Consider the following 24,109-nt stretch of genomic DNA (forward strand, 5'->3'; position numbering starts at 1 on the left):
GCCTGTGGAATAATAGGGTGAGGCTTCTCCTCCCGGCCCGGAAGATCAAACTGGCATGACAGAGCGTCAGGTTTGACGTTCTTGGAACCGGGCCGATAGGAGATGGAAAATCGAAATTGAGTGAAGAATAACGCCCCCCTGGCTTGGCGAGCGTTAAGGCGTTTAGCCCCTTGGATGTAAGCCAAGTTTTTATGATCAGTCCAAACAATAAAAGGGTGTGCCGCACCCTCTAACCAATGTCTCCATTCCTCCAGTGCCAACTTGATTGCCAACAACTCCCGATTACCCACGTCGTAGTTACACTCGGCAGAAGACAACCGGTGTGGAAAAAAAGCACAAGGATGCACTTTCCCGTCCTTTAAACATTGCTGAGAGATCACCCCGCCACACCGCGATGTCAGAGGCATCCACCTCCACTATGAACGGAGTCTCTGCATCGTGGCGGATCAGTACAGGGGCGGAGGTAAATCGACGTTTGAGGTCGCAGAAGGCCGACTCTGCCCGAGGCGACCATTCAAAGCCAGGGAGAGAGGACTTAGTGAGAGCTGTTAGGGGATTGGCTAAGGCACTAAAATTGCGAATAAAACGCCTGTAAAAAGCCCAAAAAGCGCTGTAACTCCTTGAGCGACAAAGGCCATGGCCAGTCCAAGACTGCACTCACCTTGGCTGGATCCATGCGAAGATCACCCTTCGTCAACACGAAGCCCAGGAAGGAAACGGTGTCAGTGTGAAACACACTTTTCTGCCTTAACAAATAGCTGATGCTTGAGAAGACGCTGTAGCAACTGACGAACATGCTGTTGGTGCTGCACCATATCGCGGGAAAAAATGAGGATGTCATCCAAGTACACAAAGACTGACACCCCGATTAGATCCCGCAGCACGTCGTTAACAAGAGCCTGAAAAACTGCTGGAGCATTAGCTAAACGAAAGGGCATGACTAAATACTCATAATGCCCAGTTGGGCGTGTTAAATGCAGTCTTCCACTCCTCTCCCTCTCTAATCCTGACCAGGTTGTATGCATTACGTAAATCAAGTTTAGAGAAGACCTGCGCCCCCTGTAAGCACTCAAAGGCGGTGTCCATGAGAGGCAGAGGGTACCGGTTCTTGATGGAAACGTCGTTCAATCCCCTATAATCAATGCACGGTCGCTGGGTACCATCCTTTTTTGCTACAAAAAATAACCCAGCGCCGGCAGGAGATGTGGACGAATGAATATGCCCCGCGAGCAGTGAATGAATGAATGAATGAAAACTTTATTTAACAGATTGCAGAATGGGTACAATACAGTACGGGTACAATACAGTGCCTCCTGAATGTACGTGTTCATGGAAACTGTCTCGGGCGAGAGAGGGAAAACATACGCCCACGAGGGGAGAGGTACCGGGAAGGAGATTAATGTGGCAGTCGTATGACCTATGAGGCGGTAGTGCTTTAGCACACGTTTTACTAAAAACGTCCGCCAGGTCCCAATAGATCTCAGACACGCCTACTAAATCGGGATTAGGAGATATTACAGAGTCTGCAACGCTCCCCACCATCCTGGAGAGAGAAGAGGGAGACAAAAAAGAAGAGGGAGAAGGGGCGGGTAAACTCTTGCCGGAGACCGACTTGACGCCGCTCCCCATTGAGAGTTCACCCGTGGCCCAATTAATAACAGGGTTGTGTGCGGCTAACCAGCGGTGACCCAATACAATAACACAGTATGGAGACATGATGACAAAAAATTCTCACCTACCACCAGCCACCTGAATGTGCAGCTGCGCCGTTCGCTGGGTAATACTCCCATTACCCAGTGGCTGTCCATCCAATGACTGGACTGGGATGGGCACTTCCAATATCTCTAATGGAATACCCCACTCTTTAGTTTTTTTGTTTTGATCAACTTTTTCTCCCATTTTCTATTTTTCTTCCATCCCAATTTCGTATTGTCCAATTCTACCCTCCCCTGTCTCGAATGCTGTTAGGCCATGCCTCCCACAGGCTGGCTGCAATGTGGACGAAGCCTTGCATCACGTGTCCCCTCCGGTACACGAGGAGGCAGCCGTCGCATCTTTTCACCTACACAGCGCGATCTCTCAGCGGCGAGGGTCTGCGTCGGAGGGACACGCCGCACCCGTTGCTTCCTGATTCTGCTGCGCACCAACCGACCTGTAGGAGTCGCTGTCCACAACGTCCGATCCCCACCCACCAGCTTCCCACCCCTAACACTGCCAATTGCGTTAGTATTAATGACCAGCTTGCAGAGAGCTGGGCTCGAACCCAGCATCTCCTGCATTAGTGGCGAGCGCCTTGCCCCCTGCGCCACTTAGCCGCCCCCCACTCTTTAGTTAACCCCACATGAATCAGATTCCCCGCTGCCCCTGAATATACCAAAGCCTTGGTCTTCCTGACGGACTTCCCACACCCCACAGTGATGTCAAAAAATTTGCGAGAGTCATGAGAAAAGGGAGAAATAAGCCCACCTGCTAGCGTCCCTCCCGGACCTAGCGAGCCCCCCCTTTCCCCGACAATGCGCGACAACTGCCGAAGCGATGGCCGGTTCGCCCACACCTGAAGCAGCTCTTCTCCTCGACGAAAAAAAAAACACGTTTCAGATTCGGTAAAATAGACATAGAATGTACCTTACCTTAGCCAGAAGGTATTCCAAGAAGAATAATTCCAAGTGATCGCATCACCATCGCAATTACCAGTGTATATGTCTATACACGTTTCGATAGTCAAATACGCTTGCAACGGAATTCCGAGGCGAGCACTGTGAATTTCTGTTCCAGCAGAAGGAGGGGCCACTAACCAAGGAGAAATTAAAGTGAAGCTGACTATCAGCCATTGCAGTCCAGACACGGACGATACTGCCACCTGGTGATAGTCGATCAGTATTGCAGTTCTAATGTGTGGGGACGTGCCTAAATGATGCAGATAGCTCCCGGCATGTCTGTAGAGCGGGGATCAAAGTAAAAAGATCAAACGATCCAAAAACGTAATATGTCATTTCTGGCACTCAATGCTTGTCGGGCAAAAACGTAATATGTCGTTTTTGGCACAGAATGTGTTAATGATCCATTATATTAACTCATTCACAGCCAGCTAAGGCTGAGCCCGAACGTTCGAACGTTCGTTCGTTACGCTGACATTCAGACTTTAATTAATAGGTTCGAACGTTCGGTGAAAAAAAATAAAGGATGCGCACGGGGTTGAGGTGATGTGAATGCGAGGCGCTCGACTCAAACAGTATGGTCAGCCGGGCTGCAGCGGGATACTATTTCTCATCCAGAGCTCTATTTTGATTGACAGGCGATTCTGCCAATTACGTCACACACCGCTTGCACCCGCCTCTGCTGTTACCACCAATCGGCAAGCGTTTATTCGTTTTTTACTTCAGGCAATGCCGCCATTGATCTGCTTGCGAGAAGCGTCAACAGACTTACCGTAGCTACCGGGGAACCGTAGTTAGCTCCCCGCCGAGGAAGTAATCGGTAACAAGGTTTCCGTAGGCGAACCTGCAGAAGGATCATTAATGAATACCAGCCTTTTTCGGCCACGGAGCGCGAGCTTCATGGCGGGAGGTGGTTGCGTTGGAAACAACAGCAGGCACACGCCTCGGCTCCTCAACAGACCAGTCCACCGTCTACCTCGGAACGGTGGTAGGGTGGACGGGCGGCAGGCGTGTTGGGAGCCCGTCCGACGGGTCTGTTGAGGCTCCCCGTCGACCAAGAGTGAATACCTGTTATTGAACGTGTAACACTAACTATATAACGTTAATGCCACAAAACGAATGCCTTTGTTTATCTAGCCTGCAAGGGCTATTGTTTATCATAAGTAGTAACTTTTGATGCAGTAGCTTGTTTATTTTCTTCTGAGTGCTTTGTTTAATTACATGTTTACATGAACAGCCACCACTGTAAAGAACATGTTTTTCACCAATAGACTATGCAATGCCGCCCTCCGTAGGATCTATAATAATACAATAAAAAAAATATATTATTATTTAAAAAAATGAAAAAAAAAATTATTAAAATGTTTTTTTATTAAAAAATAAAAAAAAACGAACGTTCGAACGTTCGTTCGATAAACCCTGGCGAACGTTCGAACCCTAAAAACAGGGTTCAGGCTCAGCCTTACAGCCAGCAGCTATCGCCATCTGCACCGTTTGGCGCCAGCGTTAATGACCATTTTAGCTATGTTTGCATACCCATCATGTGTTCTGTATTATAGCTATGGAGACAATAGTATGGCTCATTTTACAGGCATTGTTCATAGTCCATTACCGACTAATCAACTCATTTCTACACACTGTATTTTGTTACATGCTACACGCTAAACAGCGCCCCATTTTCGGAATCCAGTCTTTTTCCATAGATAGGACGCATTATATGCAATAAGCCTGAATCGTTCTGGGTGATTCCCTGAAGCCCCAAATACTCCCAAATCAAAGGTATATAACATGTACATATGTACCTTCACAAAATCATCAAATCAAATCATCGTTTTAACACAAAACTGTGATTGTGTTTGCCAAGCATGTTTTACGTCCGGTAAAACACAAAACTTTGATCGTTAGAAAAACATGTTTCAGGTTCGGTAAAATAGACATAGAATATACCTTACCTTAGCCAGAAGGTATTCCAAAAAGAATAATTCCAAGTGATCGCATCGCCGTCTATACACGTTTCGATGGGAAATACGCTTCGGCAACGGAATTTCGAGGCGATCGCTGTGAATCTATGTTCAAGCAGGAGGAGGAGCCCTTAACAAAAAAAAGAAAAAAAGGAAAACGTGTATCCACACCAAGCCATTCCAGTTCAAAGGTAGGCGATACTGCCACCTGGTGATATTCGATCGTCATTGCAATTACAACGTAGGTAGATGAATCATAGACATCTAGATGGCTCCGGCTGACTGTATAGAACGGAGATCAAAGGAAAATATCAAAGGATAAAAACCCGAGCATACTTCGGGTTTCTGTTGCTCAACCGTTGGCGAGATAACCCGACTATACTCGGGTATGGCCGTGAAAGAGTTAAAAAGAATAACTGAATCTAACTGAAACTGAATTTTCGAATATTCGGTCTTAAGAGCAGTAGACTATTCGAAAATGATTTTGGTCAGTCATGCACATCCCTACCATCTATCAGCCTAATTACACATTAGTCATATGTGTTTTGGCAGCGTGGAATGTTGATGATATACACATGCATCCTGCTGTTGAACTGAACTGAGATGTCTTCTTGCAGCGGGTTCAGAGAGGAGGCGGACGGCAGCCTGACTTACTGCATGATGGGAAACGGCTTGACCATCCTGGCCGATGAGGAGTACCTGACCATCACCTCCACCCTGGAGCGCCCTCTCCCCTCCTCCCCCGCCTCCAGTACGTCCACCCAAACCCCTCCCACCACCTCCACCTCCACGGCCCTCGGCCGCGCCTCACACCCCCCCACCACCCTGTTCTCCGACGGCATGTCCATGGCGCCCAGCTTCAGCTACCACGGCCTGGGCCTCATGGCCCACGTCGCCGCCGCCACCCCGCCCCCCACCAGCATGTCCTCGGACACCCTCACCACCTGCAGCCGTGCGCACCAGCCCCTCACCACCCAGCCGCCCAAGGCCCAGCACCACCCCATCCTACAGAGTCACCCCGTCGACGTCTCCCACAACAGCGGGTCTCCGCCCCACCCCGCGCCCCCGTCTCCCATAACCACCCAGGTCACCTCCTCCTCCATGCCTCCCCCGCAGCCGGCTCCCCCTGGGGAGGAGGAGCCGGAGGAGAAGAAGAAGAAGGGATATGACGATGATGATGATGATGATGAGGATGATGATGAGGACCCCAGACAGGTTTGTTGTGAGGTTTCCTTTGCTTGGCTCTATGAGGAATTTAGTTGACCATGTAAACGCTGTCTTTGTTTACAGAGGTTCTTGAGGAGTTGGACTAGATGGTCAATATACGATTTCTTGTAACTTCCATAATCTGTCATAATTTTAAATACAGTACAGCTCAATTTCACGTCAGTGTTTACAGGCATTACAAATGTATAAAAATACACCAAGAAAAACTCAGTTGTTGTTGCCTAAAATCAGCACTTGCAGCAAGAGCTCTATTTGTCAGTTTGAACTTGAAAGAAATTCCCATCCCATGTTTTGAATTTCAGTTCACGTTTTAAAGTTTTCAAAAAGGTCCAGTTTCAGAATCCTAAAGGCAGTCAGCGTGTGGACGAAAAAGGCCAAACCGTGTAGAAACAGCTACAGTTTTCAAAAATACCCGTGTGCATGTAGACAAGGCCTTAATAATGACACATTTCTATTTCCTCTGTGTCAGGGAATGATCAAGGAGTTTGAGCTGATGGTGGTCCTCACCAAGTCCAGGAATGGTAGCTTTGGTTTCACCATCACCCGGAGCAAGCTGGACAACTGCTACTACATCCAGGACATCCTGGACAACCCAGCCAGGACAGACGGACGCCTTAGAGCAGGGGACAGGCTTGTCACGGTACACACACTGAATACACACACACACACACACTCACTGGTTCCCTGGCGTGCGCACAGACTAAAGATGATGCCTAATTGCCTCTAGGAATGGAATGTAACACATTTCATTCACAAGTTTTGTGTGAATGTATCTGAGGACGTATTTGAACACACCTGACGACCTGAGCTATTGTTATGCAAAGTAGCCAGGTGGGTACTTGGCGAGTTGGCGCATGAGTCGAGTTGGCGCATTCCTGTGTGCACGCGCGTGCACATCCGTGATTCTGCTCACGGAGCCGGTTGCTCGGCGTTGTTAGATCTTGACCATGATCAGCCAGTATCACCTCTTCATTTGTTGGCTCGTGTAGTTTCTGCATTGTGTTTATCTCTTGATCTTCTCATACCGGCTGTACATCGTGGTCATTCCCCTTTAATGCAATCCATAATCATAAGAATTCACCACTGTCAGACGTGTTACCTTTCTTGGGAAACGAGATGGAAAACAGTGCTGTATTGTCCTTGAAAAGTCTTTGAAAGAAACTAAATTCATTATTCTAATGATCTCCTGTTACCCCGCTCGGTGGTCGTCGCGGCCTTGTCGTAGTCAACAACCATATCTGCTCGTGATGATGTGTCATCGTCTCTATTGCTGCCCCCCCCCCCCCCCCCCCCCTTTGCGAGGAGAGGAGGGAGCCGTTTCAAAGTCTCTGATCAACGCTTCTTCTCTTCTGTGTGGTTCGTATCTCAGTCTAACCTTACCCGGAAGAAAACTCACATTATATTATCTTCGCCATAGCAACGACAGGCCCGCCCCCTCTTCTCGTCACTATGTGACGCGCTGTCATGGCAACTGCTATTCACCTTTAACACACATTAAACGTCCGTTCTATTGATGTCAAACTCTCTCTCTGACCATTTCTGCTTGCTCTCAGTCCTTATCAGTTGTTATGTGCTAAACGACCCTGGGTCTGCACACATACCCTGCTTGCTGCTACCACACTGACTCTCTCTGACCGCCTCCACCACCACATCTACCTCTCTGACCTGGCTATAAGTAGATGCTGTCATCCACCAATATTTAACACTATATACACCTTGAAAACCTGTATTTCCTTCAGCGTGCAACCCCGTCCCATGACCAACGCACCCCAGCACACACAAACACTCACACGCACAGGCATGCTAGTACATTCGGTTAAAGGTGCTTTAAGTGGTATTGTTTTTGGTTCGTTAAGATAAGTGGTCTACATGTTAAAATAATAGCTCTACTCTCCGACAGCCATCACTGATATAGAATGTTTGGTCAGTAACATGGGTCTCCCCGTCCCTCCCACTCTGCTGTAAACTGAAAATACATTTTCTATTATCCTGTTCCCACTTTATCCAATCAGAAGAGAGAACTCCACACTGCAAAAATGGTCTGAAAAAATAGGAAATAAAAGCTAGTTTTAAGCAAATGTGTCCTTAATTTAAAATAATTTGACCGCAAAATTGACTTAGCAAGATTTCTTGAAATATTTTGATTGGATAATGTGGGAGTGGAGGGACTGGGAGACCCATGTTACTGACAAAACACTCTATATCAGTGATGGCTGTTGGAATGTAGAGCTATTTAATACGTATACATAATATGTACCACTTCCAGCTCCTTTTAAGACACTGACCTGACCCGCCAAATGGTCTGGAGCAAGACACTTAACCCCTAACCGCTTGCACCTTCACCGTCGGTGTGTGTCGGTGTGAGTAAATGGGTGAAAGCGAAGCATAAGTTGCAAAGCTCTTATTAAAGGTGCTGAAAGGGGTATTTCTTGGTTTGTTAAAATAAGTGGTCTAACATGGGTCTCCCAGTCCCTCCACTCTGCAGTAAACAGAAAATACATGTTATGGTATCCCATTCCCACTTCATCCAATCAGAAGAGAGAACTCCACACTGCAAAAATGGGCTGACACAAATAAGAAATAAAAACTTGTTTTAAGCAAATGCGTTCTTGAAACAAGTTAAATAGTCTGCTAGTGCAGTAAGCAAATTTGGCAAGATTTCTTGAAATAAATATGAATATCTACTATCTACTCTAGGGTTCTCTCTCCTGATTGGATAATGTGGGAAAAGATACCAGAAAATACACTATATCAGTGATGGCTGTTGGGATGTAGAGCTATTAAACATATATTTTAACAAAAGAAAATACCTTTAAAGTGTGCTGCAGTATATAAATGCAATCCATTTACCATTTAATTGAAGCCTGACGAGATTGATTCTCACACTGTGCTGCTCTCTACAGGTAAACGGCCATGATGTCACCAGTGTGGCAGACGAGACTGCCATGACAATCCTGAGATCATCTCCTAGGAGACTGAGTATGACCCTGGGGAGGTCTGTAACCAACCTGGTGGTTGCACCCTCCTGTGACAGCCTGCCTGACATTGTCCTGCACAAGACCCCCTCGGGCCAGCTTGGTGAGATACACACACTTCTACTAGGGGTACACAAAAACCACGGTATGGTACGTACCTCGGTTTTGAAGTCAAGGTTCGGTACAGGTTTTCGGTACAGTGGGGGAAAGTTTGGCTTTCTATGTTCCACTCAGGGGTGATGTAGTGTGCAGTAACTAATTGTACAGTTGGTAAGCATGTACATATACGTGTAATGAAACACAAATAAATACATGCAATAGCAACTGGGGTACATAAGAACATTTTGAAAGATTGAAAATAGAGCTGATGACGGATCCATTTGAGGTATGGGCGTGGCGTAGAGAGATTTGCATCCTCCCGGCCATCATCACGGGACGTCCACCACTCCGGTCATCACCACGAGACATCCACTCACAGGGAGACAGGAACAGACGATTGTGATGGGCGGATATAGCAATAGATACATGCAGTAAGCATATATGTGAATAGAATAGATACATGTACTAAGCATATACAGTATGTGAATAGAATATAATTACTTAACCCAGCAATGAACTAGAACAGGCATGGTTTAGACATTGTAGGTCAGACAGAAGACGATATGAAGCTGATCCATGACCTCAATGGTGCACATAACCAATGTGGGGGTAGAACAGTCACTGCAATCTTGGTGAGATACACACACAGTGCTACACAAGACCCCCACAGGCCAGCTTGGTGAGATACACACACACAGTGCTACACAAGACCCCCACAGGCCAGCTTGGTGAGATACACACACTTCTACACAAGACCCCCACAGGCCAGCTTGGTGAGATACACACACTTCTACACAAGACCCCCACAGGCCAGCTTGGTGAGATACACACACTTCTACACAAGACCCCCACAGGCCAGCTTGGTGAGATACACACACTTCTACACAAGACCCCCACAGGCCAGCTTGGTGAGATACACACACTTCGACACAAGACCCCCACAGGCCAGCTTGGTGAGACACACACACTTCTACACAAGACCCCCACAGGCCAGCTTGGTGAGATACACACACTTCTACACAAGACCCCCACAGGCCAGCTTGGTGAGACACACACACTTCTACACAATACCCCCACAGGCCAGCTTGGTGAGATACACACACTTCTACACAAGACCCCCACAGGCCAGCTTGGTGAGATACACACACTTCTACACAAGACCCCCACAGGCCAGCTTGGTGAGATACACACACTTCTACACAAGACCCCCACAGGCCAGCTTGGTGAGATACACACACTTCTACACAAGACCCCCACAGGCCAGCTTGGTGAGATACACACACTTCTACACAAGACCCCCACAGGCCAGCTTGGTGAGATACACACACTTCTACACAAGACCCCCACAGGCCAGCTTGGTGAGATACACACACTTCTACACAAGACCCCCACAGGCCAGCTTGGTGAGATACACACACTTCTACACAAGACCCCCACAGGCCAGCTTGGTGAGATACACACACTTCTACACAAGACCCCCACAGGCCAGCTTGGTGAGATACACACACTTCTACACAAGACCCCCACAGGCCAGCTTGGTGAGATACACACACTTCTACACAAGACCCCCACAGGCCAGCTTGGTGAGATACACACACTTCTACACAAGACCCCACAGGCCAGCTTGGTGAGATACACACACTTCGACACAAGACCCCCACAGGCCAGCTTGGTGAGATACACACACTTCTAAACAAGACCCCCACAGGCCAGCTTGGTGAGATACACACACTTCTACACAAGACCCCCACAGGCCAGCTTGGTGAGACACACACACTTCGACACAAGACCCCCACAGGCCAGCTTGGTGAGATACACACACTTCGACACAAGACCCCCACAGGCCAGCTTGGTGAGATACACACACTTACATTTACATTTACATTTAGTCATTTAGCTGACGCTTTTATCCAAAGCGACTTACAAGTTCTGTACGACAAGCCATCAGGAAGGGCACAACTCTATCAGCTGAGTAACAATGTTCATCAAAGTGTTGAGTGCTACAGTGTAGGTTAGTTTATTAGGACAAGTGCATGACAGTATGGTTAGTTTTTTTTTTTTTTTTTCAGATAATTGTTGAAGAAGTGCGTCTTTAGTCGACGGCGAAAGATTGGACGTGTTGCGGCTGTCCTAACTGGGGTGGGTAGTTCATTCCACCATTGTGGGGCAAGGATTGAGAATAGGCGACTTCTCTTTGATGACCCTCCCGGAGCTTGGATAAGAGTAGGTCTGAGGCGGCCAGAAGATGCAGAGCGTAGGGGTCTTGAGGGTGTGTAGTTAGAGACCATTGACCGGAGGTAGGCGGGAGCAGTTCCCTTTGCCGCACGGTATGCTAGGTCGAGGGCCTTGAAGCGGATTCGTGCAGCAATGGGGAGCCAGTGCAGGTCCCTAAGAAGTGGGGTGACATGGGCCGACTTCGGTAGGTTTGAGATCAGGCGGGCCGCTGCGTTCTGAACTACACAAGACCCCCACAGGCCAGCTTGGTGAGATACACACACTTCTACACAAGACCCCCACAGGCCAGCTTGGTGAGACACACACACTTCGACACAAGACCCCCACAGGCCAGCTTGGTGAGATACACACACTTCGACACAAGACCCCCACAGGCCAGCTTGGTGAGATACACACACTTCTACACAAGACCCCCACAGGCCAGTTTGGTGAGATACACACACAGTGCTACACAAGACCCCCACAGGCCAGCTTGGTGAGATACACACACAGTGTTACACAAGACCCCCACAGGCCAGCTTGGTGAGATACACACACAGTGCTACACAAGACCCCCACAGGCCAGCTTGGTGAGATACACACACTTCTACACAAGACCCCCACAGGCCAGCTTGGTGAGATACACACACTTCGACACTAGTAGTCTAGTAGATAGAGGGGGGTATCATGCACCCCCCGGAAATATACTTCTAACCAGACTTTCTAGAATGGAAAAAAGGTGAAAAAAATGATAGGCTATGTTAACAAGTTGTCAGAGTGTCCCATGTATCATTTATATGCAAATTAAGGACGCGATTATCAGAAAATCAAAAAAGATTTGAATAATAATATTTTCTTTTCTTTTTTAGCATTTTTCTTTAAACTTTTACTAGACTTCACTCAGGTGTATTATTGATACACATTGATACTATGTTTGAGAGAGATGAGGAAGGGGCAAGAGTGAAAGAGAGCTGGGAGAGTGTGAGAGAGAGCGTGAGTCCTCAGCCCTTGTGTGGGTGAATGTAACAAGTTCCTAAAGTTTTCTTTCACCTATTATTTCATGCACACTTTATAGGCCTACATTGTTTTAAATTATTATTTTCTTTTAAATTATTTTGTGCATCACTCTGTTTTGAATTTGATGCAAATTTGCAATGCATGAGGGTCATCCTTTTGTGTTAAATGGCTGCATAAAGCAAGCATTTGTTGACTCATGTTGATAAGAGTATTAAAACTTGAAAAATATCCATTTAAGGTAGATTTAGAACTATGCGATTAATTTGCGATTAATCACGATTAACTATGGACAATCATGCGATTAATCAGATTAAATATTTTAATCGATTGACAGCCTTAACACTTTCAGTGCCCACGGCGTGATATGACGTTTTATCAGCCCCCCCCCCCTGAATTCCCACAACGCTAATTATCGTTTTATTTTTTTATTAACAATCTGAATTCATATTTCATCAACGAGTCTCCCGTTGGTACACCAGCCCCATCAGCAGCTCAGAATGGAAAAAAGCGCCCCTATCGTCTATCCCCGAAAACTGCACATCAGTCGCTTAGACTGACCTGGGATCAGTGATATGTAGAGGCGGGGCCAGCTGGCTCCCTGAGCTGGCAAGCCGTCTGCTCAACATGGAAGTGATCGCGGGACGGGAATCAGCCTGGAATATATATTCACAGCAGCCGTAGACAGTAGTGATCGATTTTTGGAATGGCGATCAGGAATTGGAATGATCTTTTTGGAGAACATCTGATCTGAGGTAAGGAATCTATTTTACCAGTCTTGGGATAATCAGAGTTGTATTCGCTGAGATATCAACGTGTCCCCTATGTGTGTGTGTGTGTGTGTGTGTGTGTGTGTGTGTGTGTGTGTGTGTGTGTGTGTGTGTGTGTGTGTGTGTGTGTGTGTGATGTTGAGGAAATGAGGTAATCGATTTTCAGCTTGTGGCCCCAGCGTGCATACGTACACATATACTATCGTTAATCTAGCGTTTATTTGAAAACAATTCATAAATAGGCCGAAAAATGACAACGTTTTTGTGTATTCTAGAATATTCCAGTACAGGGCATTTATCATGGAATCTTTTTATTATCCTTGAAAACGAGGGCTTTTCAAAATGCTATAAAACTAAAATTAACCGATAAAAAAACAATCCGCTTCGACAATGTTGACTGGATAAGCGACGGGCAGATTAGACACATAGCCATAATTTAAAACATAGATTAGGCATTATTAATGCTAACATTGAAGTGGATGGTGGGCATTCAAGCACTAAATCGTGCGCCCCCTGCTGGCACTGAAAGTGTTAATATATAATTATTATTGTTTATTTTTATTTAAAAAAATTATAATAATAATATTGTTATAATGTATTGTCGGTCAGCTGAGCCGATCAACGTTCTGAAGGATTATCTGAAGTGTCTATTTATATGCAATACCCTTTGATTTTAATGATCCATTCTATTAAAAAGAATAACTGAATTGAACTGAAACTGAACATTTTAACTGAATTTAAACTGGGGGGGGGGGTAGAATTTTAGAATATTCGGTCTTAAGAACAGTAGACTATTCCCTATTCTACACAAGACCCCCTCAGGCCAGCTTGGTGAGATAGATAAGCAACGTTCATAATCAGGCACGGCGCTGGAAATGTGTCGGCCATGACGAAATCGTGTCAGAATCTGTCTGGAGTTTGTGTTGTCTGATCCACTGGCATTAGAGCAGTGGCTCTCACCCTGGGGGTCGAGGTCGAGACCCCGCAAGGGGTCATGAGATGATTTAGGGGGGTTGTGAGTTGTTTGAAGGAATGTCAAAAGACAAACAAATCCCTGGAACATTTACCGTAGGGGAACAAGTGAATTATTCTCTTTTTTTGCCCAGATTTACCCTGCCTATTTGAACCAATAACATTCTGGTCTTAAAGGAACCCACACACATTGTGGGAATGTGCTTACCGTCTTCAGCGGATACAGACCACTAGCCTAGCTTAAAACTCAGAGAGTGATGTTTTTGGCCAACCGCTAGGCTAGCCGGTCCATATCCACTTCCATTAATGTGTGCTAAGCTAGACTAGCTTGCAGCCGGATAGCTTTCTACTGAACGAAATTGGTATATATCTTCTTGTCTGACTCTAAGTCAGTCACTCAAGCTTCTCTGGAGAAGACAGTAAACCCATCATGTTGGCATGTTCCTTTAAACCTACTTCTCTAATGTTACATTATACTTCGTGTGTGTGTGTGTGTGTGTGTGTGTGTGTGTGTGTGTGTGTGTCATTATGTGTTTGTCTGTCTGTTTGTGTGTGTGCATGTGTGTGTATGTGTCTGTCTGTCTGTCTGTCTGTCTGTGTGTGTGTGTGTGTGGTGTGTGTGTGGTGTGTGTGTGTGTGTGTGTGTGTGTGTGTGTGTGTGTGTGTGTGTGTGTGTGTGTGTGTGTGTGTTCCCTCCCCAGGCATCAAGCTCACCGGGGGCATAGGCAGCAGGTGGCAGGGTATCTACTGTCTGGAGGTGGTACCTGGCTCTCCAGCCAGCGAGGAGGGCAGCGTCCGGCCCAACGACAAGATCCTGTACATCTGCGGCCGCTGCACCCTGGGCATGACGCTGGAGGACGCGGTCAAGGCCTGCGAGGTCGCCCCGCGCAAGGTCAAGCTGAAGGTGCTCAGGTACGGGTCTCTGAGGGAGAAATGTCAGAAATGATTTCTAATATTTTCATTTAATTTCAAACCTTTATTTAATTTTTTTGTGATCACATTTAAGATTTTCTTTCTCTTTTTTACATAGAATATAAAACAAAACATGACAGCACATAATATAATAATAATAAACAGAACATCACCAGACAGTAATAATAATAACAATAACAATGACAATAGAATGACAGTAGAAATAACAAACTAAACAAAAAAGAAATAATAAATACAGAACCTAAAAAAATTATCAAATTATATTAACACATACAACTTGATGGTCAATGGAGATTGAGGTTTTAAACTCTGCAACAGAGGGGATAATCTCAAGCTTTTAACACATTGGGTGCCAACGACGAGAAATCTCGTTGTTGGCCGCCATGCGTTGAGTGCCAATGACGAGAAATCTCGTTATTTAATCGTTATTTCTTTTATTAGCGATATCCATAAATGTTTCATCCATCCAGCCTCACGTTATCATTGGGACTGGCTCTGAGCTCGAAAAGGGCAAATACCGCCCCCTATCGTCTCCCGGATGGTATTGGCCCATTGGAATGGAGTCAATGGGACTGCATGAGAAAAAAAAAATCCGGGCTCCACATTTTACTTCTGAGGCATGTAACCTGAGACTATTGCTGTAACGCTTCCCCCGGTCCTGCGGGACCAGACGGCAACCCTCCTCCCGGTTCGGCTGGTCCAGGTTTCGGACCTTCACAACTCCCCTTCAATACACCACTTTACACTACAACATTGCCAACTGGTGGGCTGATCCAGATGTGGCAGATCTGGCATCAGCTCACTCACCTGATTAACATTATTTGCTGCCATTTATGTTTGATATATTCGTTGTCTATGTTGTCTTTATTATTTCCACTGTGTTAGACTTGTGTCCCTACTGTCTGTGTTTTGTAAATGTGTTTTAGTCTCGTATGTCTCAGTTTGTTCAATTGTTATTGTTTTCCCCTGTGTGCTCTGTATTCTGTTAGTTCTGTCTACCACACCTGTGTCCTGTTAGTAATTACCCTCTGTCTCTAATTAGTGTTTGTATTTAGGTGTTTTGGGCCAGCATACACTTGCTGGTTCATTGTTTCATGTTATCTGTGTGTCAGTCGTGTTTCCTTGTTTTCTGTTTTGAGTAAACCTTGTTATCGTCACAACGCCGTCTCCTGCCTCCTGTTAATTATCTCTCCGTTATCTGCTGCAATTGGGTTCCACACTCCACCATGCCAATGAAACGCGCCATTCGTAACAATTGCATCAACTGAGGGAACTGGAAGAAGTGTCGATTATGTGTTTTGAGGTATAACGTTGGATCGATATTTGGAATGGCGGTCAGGAATTGGATTAATCTTTTTGCAGAACATCTGATGTGAGGTAAGGACTTTATTTTACCAGTATTGGGTTAATCAGAGTTTTTTTTCACAGCGTTCACAACGTGTCTCCTATGTGTGTATGTGTTTGTTTGTTTATTAACACAGTTAAACAGAAGTAAAAACAATACATAATAAGTTATAACGATTGTGAAGGAGAAGTTAGAAGCCTAGAGGCTTATCAAGAACTTCCCCTGTTTTATAAAATCAAACATACAAAAATAAAGAAATATGCATATTATAAAATACCAGAATACATTCAAAAGATACGTGTTAATACAAACATACATACACAGTACATACATGCATATACTGCGTACATAATCATATATAACAACCAACCCACCTGCCTACAAACCTACCCACCCACATAACCAAATGCATACCTACATGTATGACCTATTTATTTATCTACTACTTTTGGATATGAGAACTTTTTTGTAGTTTGCTTTAAAAATAAGCAGAGATGGAGATTTCCTCAGCATAGGATCAGCTGCATTCCAAAGATTGGACCCTCTATACCTCACTGAGAACTGCCTAAGTGAAGTACCACAATAAGGTATATGCAGGTCCCTGGACTGACATGTAACATATGAATGAACATCTGAATTAAAAGAAAAAAAACTATTAAAACCATTTGGTAGATTGTGATCATGAATGCATTTGTACACAAATATACATATCTATAACCTCAGACACAGTCAGAGTGTTTAGTTTCTTGAAAAGAGGAGCAGATGTTTCAAATCGATCTGAGAGGGTTGCCAGTCTTAACAAATCTTTTTTGAAGTAAAATTATTTTTTGAAGATGAGATGAATGAGTGCTAGCCCATATTATGTTACAATAAGATATGTAAGGAAAGATAAGACTATAATACAGGATTAAAAAACAACTTCTATTTATCAATGAACACACCTTCCTAATTATACCTACTGACTTCATTGCTTTTTTACAAACATGATCAATGTGTTTTTTCCAATTGAGTTTATCATCAACTAAGATCCCTAAAAACTTTGTTGAAGTTACTTGTTTGATTTCGGTGTTACTGATACATTTTTCAGCCCGCTTCTCTAGCGTGCATAAGTACACGTACTATCGATAATCTAGCGTTTATTTGAAAACTATTCATAAATAGGCAGAAAAATGACAACGTGTTTTGTGTATTCCAGTAAAGAGCTATTTTCGCGAATTTTTCTGGAATCACTAGAAATCTTCAAAACTATACTATTCAAAACGGTATAAAACGGAAATGTACTGATGAAAAAACAATCCATTTCATACATGTTGACTGCAAGCAAGTCATTGATAAGCGACGGGTGTATTAGACACATAGCCATAATTTAAGATATAGTTTATGCGTTCGCAAATGTGCTCGTCCTCTCATTGACTAAAGCGCTGGCACTCAGCGATAAATCGCGCACCCCCGGCTGGCAACCAATGTGTTAAGGACTGTTGGAGTTCATTCCATGAACTAGAGGGCCATCATAGCAAAATGCAGACTTACCCTGTTCTGAGCAAACGTTAGGGACCAGCCAGTCACTAGAACTGTTCAATAGGTTCCAGAATTCCATTCCAATAATAATGTAATAAGAGACAAATAATGATATGATTTTGTATTCTTTCTAATGACCCACAGTTTTTCTGCAAGTCCCACCTTCTGTAATTACTGTATGTCCAACAAACTGTGAAAATCAGTCAATTACCCCAAAAACTGAAAATACCCTTGCCTTCCACGTGGTTCATGATAATGCACATCACTTTTACAAGTTCCTGAATATCACTTGTTCATCTTTCAAGTACTGTACACTATATCACTGTACTGTACTGTTATTGTATATCAAACACGTGTTTCTTTGCAGAGAGGAGCATCCAGTGGCGCCCAAAGGCCAAGCCAAGTGGAACGGTGAGAATATGAGCTGTTCTACTGTAGGATGTAGGTCTTTGGCAGCTTCATCTACTGTACGTTGCCTGGAACAGACAGGCAGACTAGTTTAGTTTGTGTTTTATATACGTGGGTGGACTGCCAGGTAACCGTGTGTGTGTCTATATGTGTGTAGTATGTGTATGTGTGTGTGTGTGTGTGTGTCTGTATATGTGTGTGTCTGTATATGTGTGTGTGTGTCTATATGTGTGTGTGCGTGCATCTGTGTATGTGTGTGTGTTGTCATGTGCATGCATGTCTATGTGTATGTATTTATGTGCATGTGTGCGTGCGTGTATGTGTGCGTGTGCTTGATTCCACGAAGCAGGATTACACAAGTTAGCTGCATAAATTTGACAAATAATGATATTTAATTCATGATATTCTGGACAATTCGTCAAATGAAATCCAGATAATTGGTCCCGAGGGATATCATTCACACCCGACGATCTCTCAGTGTGGACAATAACTCAGAAGTAATTTCACAGTAATTTTGAACAGTTATTTTTGGCTAACGCCGATATCTTGCTTCCTGGAATACCCTCCTCCCCCCCTGGAATGTTTACGCTCAGCTGGGTAGTGACACCATTACACAGAGACGTTCAGCTCTGCTTCCCATTCCATTCCTGTTTTCATTTCCCTACACTGTTTATTTTATTCACAATCAGGGATCACAGTGTAGAAGAAATGCTTCCTTGGACCGTGAAGGATACCATTACTGAACTAATCTCTCTTTTATTTTTTTATTTAAATGTTTGTTATTTCTTTTAGGTCTGTTTGACTGGAAGAAGGACAGGAGGTTCTTCACTCGCTTAGAGGATCCCAGCACTCCAGAGAAGGAGCCCCCTGCTGAGGAGGGTGAGGGTCCCTGTGTGTCTGTGTGTGTGTGTCTCTGTGTGTCTGTGTGTCTCTGTGTGTCTGTGTGTCTCTGTGTGTCTGTGTGTCTCTGTGTGTCTGTGTGTGTCTGTGTGTGTCTGTGTGTGTGTGTCTCTGTGTGTCTGTGTGTGTCTGTGTGTCTCTGTGTGTCTGTGTGTCTCTGTGTGTCTGTGTGTCTCTGTGTGTCTCTGTGTGTCTCTGTGTGTCTCTGTGTGTCTCTGTGTCTGTATGTCCCTGTGTCTCTGTGTGTCCCTGTGTCTCTGTGTGTCTGTGTGTCTCTGTGTGTCCCTGTGTGTCTGTGTGTCTGTGTGTCTCTGTGTGTCTCTGTGTGTCCCTGTGTCTCTGTGTGTCTGTGTGTCTCTGTGTGTCCCTGTGTGTCTGTGTGTCTCTGTGTGTATGTCTCTGTGTGTCTCTGTCTGTATGTCTCTGTGTGTCTGTGTCTCTGTGTGTCTCTGTGTCTGTATGTCCCTGTGTGTCTCTGTATGTCCCTGTGTGTCTCTGTGTGTCTGTGTGTCCCTGTGTGTCTCTGTGTCTGTGTCCCTGTGTGTCTCTGTGTGTCTCTGTGTGTCTGTGTCCATGTGTGTCTCTGTGTGTCTCTGTGTGTCTCTGTGTGTCTCTGTGTGTCTCTGTGTGTCTGTGTCCATGTGTGTCTCTGTGTGTCCCTGTGTGTCTGTGTGTCCTTGTGTCTCTGTGTCCCTGTGTGTCTGTGTGTCCCTGTGTGTCTGTGTCCCTGTGTGTCTCTGTGTGTCCCTGTGTGTCTCTGTGTCTGTGTCCATGTGTGTCCTTGTGTGTCTGTGTGTCCCTGTGTGTCTCTTTTACTAGTTTTAGCCCTTCACATTTTATGTTCTTTTACTCATATGATATTCATAGTAAAGTATGGTCTAATGTATAAGTATGTTTTCATCTCTTTCTGCAGCTTTCTCCAGAACGTGATATATAGCCCCAAATGCATTATATTGATGATGAAATACAGTTTGATGGCAATCAGCGCGATATAAAAAATTCCAACTAGACGTACTTCTAGAAGTTACTACACGTCATCTGATGTTGACCGGATGGGCGAGGGGGCGTTTATAATTCCGTGGGCAGCGTTATACCAATCATCTAATGTGGGTCAAATGTTGATAATAGCAGTTAGTATCGAAGACGGTAACGTTACACGCTCAAACTCACCCCAGTCTCCGCACGCCGTTGGGCGATCATCGTAGAGTAGAAATTCTATCATTATGGGATGGCGATTTACCCGGTCCATCTCCAGCTTGTATAATGGTATATACGTCCAAATCATGTTGTTTATCGAGTTATTGGCAATCGATCGCTATGTAGCGTGACGAGCCAGAGTCACGGTACATGTACCGAGTGGCCGGAAGCAATACGGACGTCTAGCACAACCTCTATGGCACATCCTGTTTAAGCGATTGCGCCGATCGGCCACCAGATGGCGCTCCTGAACCGCCAGAGAGCTCAGTGGGTCCTGCTGGTGGATCTCAGGCCAGCGGAGGGGACATATGAATCCGATCGCAGATTTTTGAAATATTGATATAAGGACGACGTAAAGCGTCCTCCGGCAACTTGAGCATGGCCGGGAATGACGTCTAAAGACGGTTCCCGGCACCCAAAGTGTTAATGTATCGTTAATTCAGTATTTAACTTCTTGAATTCATATTTATTTAGGCTATGCTAATTAAAACACAAATGTTATGGACATCTCATTTAATTCTCTGCTTATTTATTAATATATTGCTGACGCCGTTTTTTTATTTTGACGTGGCATTGATCCATTGTTCTATTGAAGCCCATTACCACCATCAACTTGTACACCGCATTGTTTTTATGAGTGCCCACAAGTAGCTGTTTAATTTGGTCTTCTGCCCATATTTCTATCAGGGCTTTCACCTCGTCATTCGCCCACGTCTGTCTACGAGACAGACGTGCTTGTTTTGCAGTGAATGCGCGCCACAGTGTTTGTTTTGTTTCCTTCTACCCAAGATGCACAGTTTATCAGGGCCCCGTTCCCCGTACCTGGCTAACTGAGTTAGCCGGATCATTTCCAGCATAGCTTGACTTAAGCCAGACCTTTCTGTTCCCCGAAGTCGGATTTTCTAAATCACCATGGTAACAGATCAGAAAGTTTGAACCTGGTCCGGAGCAGGGTTAAGTTCAGTTAGCTGGATAACCTGCATGGCCACGCCCTCGCAAAGAAATGCCAGCTCGCTTCCTGAAATATTCCTCACAGTCTAGATCCCATTATACCATTCTGAATTATGTTTTTGTGCTTCGTTTTCCTAGAGGGGGCTTTTGAAATGTATAATAATAGAACTAAATGCTGATAATAAATCATATTCAGCCTATAGATTTACTTTGTCCTAAATAAAATAATGCACGTCATATACGGCGCTCGGAGTCGCGATACACGCTGCATGTGGTTATTTTAATAACGGCGCATTGCAAATGTGAATCCCGCTGGGATATTTTTAATTAATGAAACCTATCGGCCGTTTGGCTCTGATTAGTTTCATATATTCTCCGCTGTAGATTTGCTTAACGGAGCGCCCGGATTGTGTTTCATTCAAGCATAAAATTGAAGTGTCTATGCGTGGATTGTGGTCTTTGTGGATTATGAATTACGAGGAATCTGAGGATTGTTGAATTGTATCATCACTCACACGTTATTGTGATATTGTAACTGGGATTAAAATGTCTGATGAGAATGAGATGCGCTGTGACGGATTTGAGCAATTGAATGAGCCGTTGACGTCACATTAATGCATTTGAGAATAAAGAGATAAAACTTAATTCAAAAGAAAAATATTCGAAACACGGGTCTCTTGTATTGATGGATACACAATGGATATATCCCGTCTGGCACAGTGGTGCAACGGCTAGTGCTCACTCCTGTCAAGCGGATGACCCTAGTTCGAAACCCCGCGTTTCCAATATAACTTTTTTGGAATATAATATTAAGACTATACGCAAAAGTAGCCTAGTTTTAAGTTAAAATATTATAAATCTACATGCATTGAGGATGTCATTCTTTATATAGCTCTCGAAGTGCACCAAATTGAAGAATTTACATTGCAAAAAGAAGAAAATAAATTAGAAAAGACGGGGATTCGAACGCGGGTCGTCCGCGTGAGAGACATAAGTACCATCCATCACACCATGGTGCCAGACAAATAAAACATCCACCATACATCGATCAATGGATAAGAGAGCCGTATCCTAATTCTGAAAGAGTTGAACTAATTATTTTCGCTAGCAAGATCTCATTTGATTATTCAATCCATAAACCTACTGCCAGCAGGCACGTTTAAAGAAATATAATCTGATTGATTGGGGTAATGAGGGACTTAAAATTAGCCTATAGATTATGCATTTAAACCCCCTGAGGTCTAGAGTTTCTAGCTCCACCTTCTCAGAATATTCTCTTTTTTTTTTGTTACATAATGTAAAATTACAGATTCATACCTTCAAAATAAGCCATCAATTGTCAAATTTGAGACGATAGTTTTCAATCAATGTCCTATCAAACATTCTGGTACAGTCATTACCAATTTGCAGCAGGAGCCTCTGAAGAGAATTCAGTGAATTCAGCTAATGATAAGGGAACTACACTCCTTCTCAGAATGCAATGTGATGTCAATGTCAATGACTAATTCACACCATGAAACAAAGGCCCAGCAGGGAACAATTACGGCTGAATGGGGGTATAGTGTGACTGATCAATACAGGCAGGCCTACAGCAACACACACTTTGATTTGATGCCATGCATACACACACTAGATAGACAGAGGTTTAGATATTTAGATAGATATATAATAGTAATATAATAGAAAGAGAGAGAAAGAAAGAAAGAAAGAAAGAAAGAAAGAAAGAAAGAAAGAAAGAAAGAAAGAAAGAAAGAAAGAAAGAAAGAAAGAAAGAAAGAAAGAAAGAAAGAAAGAGAGAGAGAGACATTTATAATAATAATAATTATTATTATTATGAAATAGAATCATTTTCTATAGGCTTGCCGTGGTAGTCAGTGATACTGGTGTATACACACACTAGATAGACAGAGGTTTAGACATTTAGATATATATATATAGATATATAATAGTATAGTAATAGAGAGAGAGAGAGAGAGAGAGAGAGAGAGAGAGAGAGAGAGAGAGAGAGAGAAAGAAAGAAAGAAAGAAAGAAAGAAAGAAAGAAAGAAAGAAAGAAAGAAAGAAAGAAACCCACACCCACACCCACAACAGAGAGAGAGCGAGAGAGAGAAAGAGAGTGTCTTGCTCTCTCTCCCTCTCCCTATATCTCTCTCTGAATATGCACTATTGTATCAGTACCACATGGATGGATTCAGAGAAATATCACATTGTGTGCCGCCATAAGCCTTCGAGGGCTTCTGCATCATCATGCAAAACTGACACACAAGCTAGATAGCATATTATATGACCATGCCTAAAACCTATAGGTACATTTAACTTTAAAATGTACCAAACAAAAGTTATGGGGTGGGGGGGGGCATAATTATGATATAAGAGCAACTTTGGTGGACCATGTCATCAACCATGGCCTGACTATGAGGGATGCTGGGCAGAGAGTCTAATCTAAGCTGCTTCACAGTGGCATCATAATAAGTACATGTCCACGGATGTGCGCTTGCCATAGTGATTGATGACACTTCACAGGCATGTCTTTAGTATAGGTTAGAAAGCAACCTGGGTTCTCAGACAGACAGACAGACAGACAGACAGACAGACAGACAGACAGACAGACAGACAGACAGACAGACAGACAGAGAGAGAGAGAGAGAGAGAGAGAGAGAGAGAGAGAGAGAGAGAGAGAGAGAGAGAGAGAGAGGGGGAGATAGAGGAAGAGAAAGAAAGAGGGAGATACAGAGGAGAGATGGAGGGAGAGAGAGGGAGATATAGATAGACATGAAACCTAGGTATGTAATTTCATCTTTCCTTGTGACAATATTGTCACCCACTGTACTGTACTGGGGTTAGGATGATTCCAAGGGCCCAGCAAATGCCCCAAATTGTTTTATAGATTGGGGGCCCCACATTTTTTAATAGATTGGGGGCCCACAAATTGATTCTTTCATGGGGCCCAGAATCTCCAGCTACGCCC

General features: G+C 44.4%; 1 protein-coding gene across 1 annotated transcript in view; it reads left to right on the forward strand.

Annotated features, from left to right (window-relative positions):
- ptpn20 (protein tyrosine phosphatase non-receptor type 20) overlaps nucleotides 1-24,109 on the forward strand; it is a gene marked incomplete at both ends in the record, with an annotated part of 317,069 nt that overhangs the window by 222,571 nt on the left and 70,389 nt on the right. The window contains 6 exons of the mRNA XM_084321867.1: nucleotides 5,236-5,704; nucleotides 5,801-5,833; nucleotides 6,315-6,485; nucleotides 8,749-8,923; nucleotides 14,591-14,824; nucleotides 18,886-18,972. Of these exons, the coding sequence (XP_084177993.1) occupies nucleotides 5,236-5,704; nucleotides 5,801-5,833; nucleotides 6,315-6,485; nucleotides 8,749-8,923; nucleotides 14,591-14,824; nucleotides 18,886-18,972 (1,169 nt within the window). The remainder of the gene's footprint in view (nucleotides 1-5,235; nucleotides 5,705-5,800; nucleotides 5,834-6,314; nucleotides 6,486-8,748; nucleotides 8,924-14,590; nucleotides 14,825-18,885; nucleotides 18,973-24,109) is intronic.

The sequence above is a fragment of the Notolepis coatsorum genome (assembly GCF_963971535.1).
Source record: "Notolepis coatsorum genome assembly, chromosome: 9".
In the NCBI taxonomy this organism is placed as follows: domain Eukaryota; kingdom Metazoa; phylum Chordata; class Actinopteri; order Aulopiformes; family Paralepididae; genus Notolepis; species Notolepis coatsorum.